Source organism: Notolepis coatsorum (assembly GCF_963971535.1).
Source record: "Notolepis coatsorum genome assembly, chromosome: 2".
Lineage (NCBI taxonomy): Eukaryota > Metazoa > Chordata > Actinopteri > Aulopiformes > Paralepididae > Notolepis > Notolepis coatsorum.
In genome coordinates, this window is record NC_140166.1 from 24,489,689 (window position 1) to 24,498,836 (window position 9,148).

The 9,148-nt window shown below is 40.1% G+C and overlaps 1 protein-coding gene across 1 annotated transcript in view; it reads left to right on the top strand.

Moving 5' to 3' along the window:
• Positions 1-8,892, top strand: part of pdzd2 (PDZ domain containing 2) — a 183,704-nt gene extending 174,812 nt beyond the window's left edge. Inside the window, exon 20 of the mRNA XM_084308088.1 lies at positions 6,114-8,892. Coding sequence (XP_084164214.1) covers positions 6,114-6,280 — 167 coding nt within the window. The 3' untranslated portion in view covers positions 6,281-8,892. The remainder of the gene's footprint in view (positions 1-6,113) is intronic.
• The last annotated feature ends 256 nt before the right edge of the window (positions 8,893-9,148 follow it).

Consider the following 9,148-nt stretch of genomic DNA (forward strand, 5'->3'; position numbering starts at 1 on the left):
GAAAATAGACTGTATACTGATTGGAGATTCCACAACAAGGTATGTGGAGATGGCAAACACAGAAAATATCTGTCTAGACAATACATCTGTGAAAGAGCTGGCCGAAAAACTTCCAACACTAATCAGACCGGGAATAACAAAAATTGTCATTCACTCTGGATCGTTTGACATCCTGCGAAAGAAGACTGGCACAGAGACTTTGAAAGACGATTTCACACGTTTAATGAACACACTAGACAAACATCAGTCTGTGTACACAAACACTGATGTGTCCATCAGTGGACCAATTGCATGCTTTCGCAGAGGACAGGAAGCATTCAGTCGACTCCTAAATTTTAATTCATGGTTAGGGGCTGCATGTCTCGTACACGGCCTGAAATTCATTGACAACTTCAATGTTTTCTGGAATAACCCAGAACGTTTTCAAAGAAATGGCTTCTTCCCAAATCGCTTAGGTTCAAAGCTCCTATCAGCAAACATGCGTCATGCCTTGATGGCCTCCAAGAATATTAAGCTCATACCAGCACGAGAGATAGTCATGAAGGACACAATCTCACCACGAAGTACAGCAGCACAAGACGTCCCGTCCCCCCCCGTCCCCCCATATCACACAAGGCCATCTCGTCTGATCAAATGTCCCCGAAAGCACAGTGCAGTCAGTACGATGCAGAATAGCACAATTGCCATGCCATCTCTCAAAACATACAAGTAATCATAACCAGCCAATGGCATGGTGAAAAATATACGCCATCAATGCGTTTACCTGCTATTAACCTCAGGGCCATCACGGTCAAGCCAAAGCAGACCTCCTCTAAAGAAGTCCAACAAATAAAATTAGCTTTCCTAAATGTCAGATCACTGAATAATAAAACATTCTTAGTAAATGATCTGATTAAAGAAAATAACTTAGATTGCATCTGCCTAGTAGAGACATGGCTAAATAATGACACAGCTACATCAATAATGATAGAAGCTTGTCCACCAGACTATAACTTTTTTCAAATACCCAGAAAAAATAAAAGGGGCGGAGGAGTTGCAGCAATCTTCTCCTCAAAACTCTTGTTTAGAATCACAGAACTAGGTGAGTTCATGTCAATGGAATATCTTGCCATTGAACTAAAAACAGAATCAACTATTATTGTCACAATATACCGCCCGCCTAGACACTCACCAATATTTATACAGGAGCTCTCTGAACTGATCTCACTATGTGTTACCGGATATGATAAGGTGATCCTAAATGGAGACCTGAACATCCATTTTAATAAGAAAACAGACTCCAAAACTATGGAACTAAAAAATCTACTGGATAGCTTTGACCTAATACAGCATATAACAAATGCAACTCACCGGCTTGGGAATACACTAGACTTAGTTATAACAACAACTGGGCTAAGCATAACAAATATTTCAATAACTGAATTACCTCTCTCCGACCATCACTGTATATTTTTTGATACTCAAATAACCCTTACTAAAACAAAAAAAGGAATCATAGTTAAAAAGAGGCTCCTAAACGACAAAGCTGAATCAAAGTTCATTGATCTTATCAGACTACATGAACCACACAATCATGACAGCTCTCTAAATGAAATGGTAGAAAATCTCAATGATGCAATGTCATCTATATTAAATTCCGTCGCCCCATTAAAAACGAAAAAGAAGAAAACTAGAGCCTCGCCCTGGTTAAACTATAATACGGTCAACGAAGAAAAAACCACCATATGCTGTGATATATACAAAGATGCTTTAACTGCTTATAATAAAACCATCCGCTTAGCAAGGAAAGATTACTTCTCTAAAATCATTACAGAAAATGCTGGAAACTCCAGAATCCTCTTTTCCACTATTAATGTACTACTCAACACTGCCCCTACACCTCCTCAGTCATCAACGGTTAAGTGTGAAGAACTTGCACTATTCTTTAACAACAAAATAACCTTGATCAGGGCCAGCATTACTCATGATGGAAATAAAGTTGATTGCGGCAAACCGTGCAATGTAACCATGAGAAGTTTCACATGCATCACATTAGATGTACTCTGCAAAACTGTCTCAGAATGTAACTCCTCCACCTCAGACATTGACCCTATACCTACAGCTTTCTTCAAACGGGTATTTAATAGTGTTTCAAGCCCTGTGCTAGATATCATAAACACTTCCCTTAGGACTGGTATTTTCCCGGATGCCTTTAAAACAGCAGTTGTAAAGCCATTACTAAAAAAACCTAACTTGGATAGTAATGAAATGGCAAATTATCGTCCAATATCCAACCTACCATTCATTAGTAAAGTACTTGAAAAGATAGTTTCAGTTCAAATAAATTACTTTCTTGAAGAAAACAACATCTTAGAAGAATTTCAGTCAGGATTCAGAAAATATCATAGCACTGAAACTGCCCTCACCAAAATAATCAGTGACCTCAGACTAAACTCTGACGAGAATAAGATCTCCATCCTTATCCTGTTAGATCTCAGTGCAGCATTTGATACAATCGATCACGATATTCTAATCGATCGTCTTGAAAACCATGTCGGTTTCTCAGACCATGTGCTGGGCTGGTTTAAAACATACATCAGAGGAAGGAAATTCTATGTTAAACTAGGAGATCACATGTCTGATATATACGACAACAACTATGGAGTTGCACAAGGGAGTTGCTTAGGTCCTTTACTCTTCTCCCTTTACATGTTACCGCTGGGTGATATCATCAGAGAACATAATGTAGATTTCCATAGCTATGCGGATGATACACAACTGTACATATCTGCTGAACCAAATGATACAGCGATTAGCTCCATTACAGACTGCTTACTGGCAATAAATAAATGGATGAGTAAGAACTTCCTGAAACTAAACGAGAACAAAACTGAAATTCTAATTATCGGCTCCAAAACTAAAAAAGAAACATTAATAAAGAACCTGGGGGGACTAACCCTTTGGATCAAATCTGAGGTCACTAGTCTTGGGGTTATCATAGATTCAGAACTGAACTTCAATTCTCATATTAGCAAAGTGACGAAAACATCGTTCTTCCATCTCAGAAATATAGCAAAAGTACGACCATTTATTAATCAGAACGATGCTGAGAAGCTAATTCATGCATTCATATCTAGCCGGTTAGACTACTGTAATGCACTTTTCACAGGTCTCCCTAAGAAAACCACAGAGAGGCTTCATCTAATCCAAAACTCTGCAGCCCGACTGCTAACTAGAACCAAAAGGAGAGAGCACATTAGTCCAGTCTTAGCCGCTTTACACTGGCTTCCTGTAACATTTAGAATTGACTTTAAGGTCCTTCTCCTTACATACAAAGCTCTAAATGGACAGGGACCTAGCTACATCGCCATAAACACTACACTAATAAATTACACACCAGCAAGAACACTGCGATCATCAGCTGCTGGACTACTAGAGGCTCCCAGAAGCAGTCAAAAGAGGATCGGTAATGCAGCCTAAAAAAAAAGACAGCTTAAAACCTATCTCTTTGCTCAGGCATTTCACTGATAGATATCTGCTACCACCTAGTGGCAAGAGGAAACATCAGGGATATCCTGACACAACTTGTATTTATTCTTACCCTGCCTACTCTTTTACACTGCCTATCAAATTCATGTGTCGGTTATTGCACTTTTTACTTCTTACTGATGACTATTTTTAAACTGAATCATTTTAAACTATTCTTATTATTTGCTAGATCCAAATGTGAAACACTGTGATTATTTGTTCATGAATTACAGGAGTATTACTGAATAGAGAGCCTATTAGGATGCTAGATCCTAATGTGAAACACTGTGATTTGCCATATCTTGCTATGCTCGCTCATGCCTGTATTTTTTATGTCCGTCGGTTATTGCACTTTTTACTTCTTACTGATGACTATTTTTAAACTGAATCATTTTAAACTATTTTTATTATTTGCTAGATCCAAATGTGAAACACTGTGCAATAAGTCCCACTATTTAGTATGGGTTCGAGTCCCTGTGATCTAATATCACTAAAGTTACAGTGTGGTTTCGAGTCCCTGTGATCTAATATCACTAAAGTTACAGTGTGGGTTCGAGTCCCTGTGATCTAATATCACTAAAGTTACAGTGTGGGTTCGAGTCCCTGTGATCTAATATCACTAAAGTTACAGTGTGGGTTTGAGTCCCTGTGATCTAGTATCACTAAAGTTACAGTGTGGGTTCGAGTCCCTGTGATCTAGTATCACTAAAGTTACAGTGTGGGTTCGAGTCCCTGTGATCTAGTATCACTAAAGTTACAGTGTGGGTTCGAGTCCCTGTGATCTAGTATCACTAAAGTTACAGTGTGAGTTCGAGTCCCTGTGATCTAGTATCACTAAAGTTACAGTGTGGGTTCGAGTCCCTGTGATCTAGTATCACTAAAGTTACAGTGTGGGTTCGAGTCCCTGTGTGGGTTCGAGTCCCTGTGATCTAGTATCACTAAAGTTACAGAAGTATGTTGGGAATTACAGGAGTATTACTGAATAGAGAGCCTATTAGGATGCTAGATCCTAATGTGAAACACTATGATTTGCCATATTTTGCTATGCTCGCTCATGCCTGTATTTTTTATGTCCGTTCTATTTTATAATTTTTTTTTACTATTTTTAAACTGAATCATTTTAAACTATTTTTACTATTTGTGTTACTGAAAACTGTAAGCGGAGAGCCTATTGGGATGCTAGATCCTAATGTGAAACACTGTGATTCTACCTGTCTATCTTTTTATGCTCGCTTATGCCTGTATTTTTTACTGTTGTGAAGCACTTTGAACTGCAACCTCTGTATGAAAAGTGCTATACAAATAAAGTTATTATTATAACTCAATAATCGATATGATTTGGGCGTTTATTATTATTATACAAACCGGAAATGGATCTAGTAGATCGCTGTCAAATAAGTGGGATATTTTTCCTCCAGTCTCATCGGCGAACGGTAAGAGGACAGTAACGATACTTTCAGCGTGCTTGTTTATTATTATTAATGCAAACTGCTCTGATCAATATATCACCCATACTACATAAAGCATTTACTGACGATCACGGAATTATAAACGACCCCCCCCCCCGTTCATTCGCGCATGATGAGTCATAACGTTTAGGATCATGTACAGTTGAAATTTTTTATATAGCGTGTATCGGCAACAAATGGCAGTTGATAATCTATATATGCGTTTATGCCTATAACTCACGTTCTAGGAATTACTGCAGAAAACGATAAAAACATATTTATATTCTAGACGGTATTTCCGTATGAATCTATGAATGAAAAAGTATAACGTTCCTACATCCTGAACGATAGATAATCGATGTTGAATGGGCCATAGTAATGTCAATTTAGCAATACAATTTAAAAAGTTATAGCCCTGCAAAGAAGGTGAACATCTCCATAGGCTTAGAGTGGTGGCAGAGAGTGGTTGAGACGGACAAACTCTGTGGTAGTTAATGTGTTAATAATAATTTTTTTTTTCTTATTTTGTCTGTATATTACTAGTGAAGCACTGCCTCACTAGTTGTCATGCAATACCCTTCTAGTTGGTATTTGAGTGAAGTCATACCACACTCTCCTCAGTGAACAACAGTGGTGAAAGCCAAGATCAGAGAAATCCTTCCTGCTCTCTCTCTCATTGGCTGCATGTCGAGCCAGTAAACACAGTGTGAAACTAAGCCACTCCCCGTTTTCCTGAGGATGTTTTGGAAGCTCCTCGTCCTCCTGCGGGTTACCGGGCCCCTCGTCCTCCTGGGGGTCGGCAGCGTGGCTACATTAATAGAGCTCCGGACCCATGATCGGAAGATCACTGGTTCTAGCCCCGGTCAGGGCCGGAAAGTGGTGTTGTTGTCAGTAACAATGCCCCTGTTATGGTGATAGGGACACCGTACAGCTGCGAGTGCCGTCCTAAACCGAGGTGTGTGCCTGGTGCCAGTGTATGGCAGCCATTGAGCCTGCGTAGCCCATGGTTGGGTGCTACCAGTGGTGGTGAACGAGTAGATTTCCACGCTACATTGTGGGGAGCGCTTTGAGTCTGACAAAAGTGCTATATAAATGTAATGAATTATTATTATTAAACCTAAATTATATTTTTTCTCTCTCCCTTCCCTCTGCCACTAGGGGGCGTTGCAGAGCTGTCCAGGGTCATCGATGTGGGCGACGAGGTCCTGGCGGTCAACGGGCGCTCGCTGCAGGGCCTCATGCACTACGACGCCTGGAACATCATCAAGAGTGCCAGCGAGGGGCCCGTCCAGCTCCTCATCCGCAAACCCAGGACCTCTGTGTGACCCCTGAGGACGGAAGCTTCCGGGAACTGACTGTTGTGTCAAATAACTTCAAGCGTGCCAAAGCCGGGTCGGAGGAAGGAGATTATAGAGAATCGAGGACGATGAGATGAATAGCGTTTTTCTCGACTTTCTTCTTTTAAGTATCTTTTCCTACGGAGTTGCTGCTGTGGTGACGATGGTGGGGTTTCAGCTCAGATGGAGGCTCTAGGGGCAGCCGGTGCTGTGGTGGTGGTGTGTGATGCATGGTTACAGCTGTGAGCCACATGGATAGTGTAGCGTAACTGCTGATTTTACTTTTACTGGAGACACTCTGAAGACAATCATACGATCGCCATCCATTCCAAAGTACAAGCAAAAATGTTTGCCATTTTTGTACCGCTTGCTGGGTACGGACTGAAAAACACTACTTCAAAGAAAGTAGATTTCTAAATTTAGGGACTTGATCGACGCTCGTGAAAAGTGATTGTTTTCTCAATAATATGAAGCCCTTGCTTGCCTTTTCAAAAAGTTTTATCTCGTCGGACCGCGCCTGTGAATCACCTGTAACTTGGAACATCACCAGTTAAGACTGACGGCCATTCTCTCACTTCAATGTTCCCAGGAAAAACCTTGTGATGATTTTCCAAATAACACTACAGTCATGCCATAGCTTCACTGTACTTGAAATGTACATGTTTTTAACGTTTGCTCTTTCGACAAAGGACCTGAGAATTAGGAAGAGACGCAATGTTTTGAACCATTTCCCACAAAAAGACATTCACCAGATCATCCTCTACCGTTTCATTGAGAACACATTCACCAGATCATCATCTACCGTTTCATGAGAACACATTCACCAGATCATCATCTACCGTTTCCATGAGAACACATTCACCAGATCATCTACCGTTTCATGAGAACACATTCACCAGATCATCATCTACCGTTTCCATGAGAACACATTCACCAGATCATCATCTACCGCTTCATTATCGACCACTATTTTAAACGGTTTGTGCGGAAAAGTTCTGATGCGCCGTCTAGCACATACTAATAATAATATGTGAATACTTTGGAGCACATGAACTGTAATCCTGATGCAGTACAGCGAGTGGTTGTGTTGATCACACAGGGAGGAGGAGGAACATTAATCACCTAGGGCCTAGCGTCGGCAGGAAGCCGGTTATCACAAGCAGGAAGTGAAGATGCACACGGAGAGAGTGACTCAGTCGCTGTTGACGTCGACACACACCATGCCACACGCTGCTGTTTACGCAAGGATTCCTTTGACTCTCGCTTTTGATTTAACTCCCTACGTACGGTAGACTGCAGAGCCTGCATGGACATGCTCCTGGATTAGACTTTAATTTTATTATTATAATTCTTTTTTACATTTACTGCTCACAGCCCCCCATCTTTAGTGGTAGTGTCCTTGTTTCAAACTTGCATCCTACACCCCCCCCCCCCATTTGGTACTGCCCTCGATGTATCATGTATTCATTTGTTCGTTAATTTGTCGTGTGATGCTGTTAGTCTCACTCCTTCAAGTCAGTGACATGTAGCTTTGTTCCAGTACGACTCGCCGTGAAGGACTGGAAGGAGACACGAGATCACACTCAACTCCATCTTAAAGAGTAGCCGCTCTAGTCTCTGTGATCCAAAAACGATTTACAAAACAACCAGCTCTTAAATAATATGAAGCACAACTCTTTCATAATGCTACCTGTAAATAACGTCTCGTTTTGTGTACATTTGATTGCTGTTTTAGTTTAACTGTTTTTTTTATGTCCAAGATGTGCATTTGAGACGAGGGGTGACTGAATGTTGTTTCTTTCTTTTGGATAGCCTACTGTTATGACTAAACAATAATGACTGATTTAACGTGTTTGTCTGTAACTTTACCTATTGTCGTACTAAGCACAATATTGCGCCATTGGAGACGTTGTACATTGTATAGAATATTCTAGCTGTGATGGAAAAACTATGAGGTTTTGTGCATGGCGGGATGAATCAAATACATATCTATGATTTTTATTTAAGCTTGAGAGAAAAAAAAAGAAAAAAAGAATCGCAAATGCTGTTGGGTTGATGTCCTTGTATGATGGAAAAGCTAATGAACTATTATTCAGGTGTTTTTGTGTACTTTTAATTTCCCAGAGGTATATTTATCCATTTTTTGTTTTATCGCTCAACAAATCTGTTTCTCCTTTCCCCTTATGTAAGTTAGTTTCAAATCTATAAGTTGATTTCAGATCTATAAGTTCATTTCAGATCATGGGAGCTCCATACAGCACATGTATACATTTTATAATACAGGTATAGTACTTGTGTTGGAACAATACAGTGTATAATACATGTATAGTACATGTACACTCGGTTCCTTCCTATATCACTAGTGAGTGACAGACCCTGGATGCTCACACAGAGGTAGGCCTGACCTAACAGGGTCATTATTTCTGTAAAAGAAAATATTTTTTTTCTACAAATTTTAATCAATAATGTACACTGTCTATCATTAAAGCATGTAATAATTCCTTGTAATCCAGTGGTGCACTGACGGCATGTCTAACCGGGATTCAAAACCATTAATTGAGTCTGTATGAAAATTATTTGTTCTGACAGTTGTGTACTGTGACTTTGACAGTTGTGTATTGTGACTTTGGCAGTTGTGTATGTGTGACAGACAGTTGTGTACTATGACTTTGACAGTTGTGTATTGTGACTTTGGCAGTTGTGTATTGTGACTTTGGCAGTTGTGTATTGTGACTTTGGCAGTTGTGTATTGTGACTGACAGTTGTGTACTGTGACTGACAGTTGTGTACTGTGACTTTGACAGGTGTGAACTGTGACTTTGACAGTTGTGTACTCAACTGTGACTTTGACAGTTG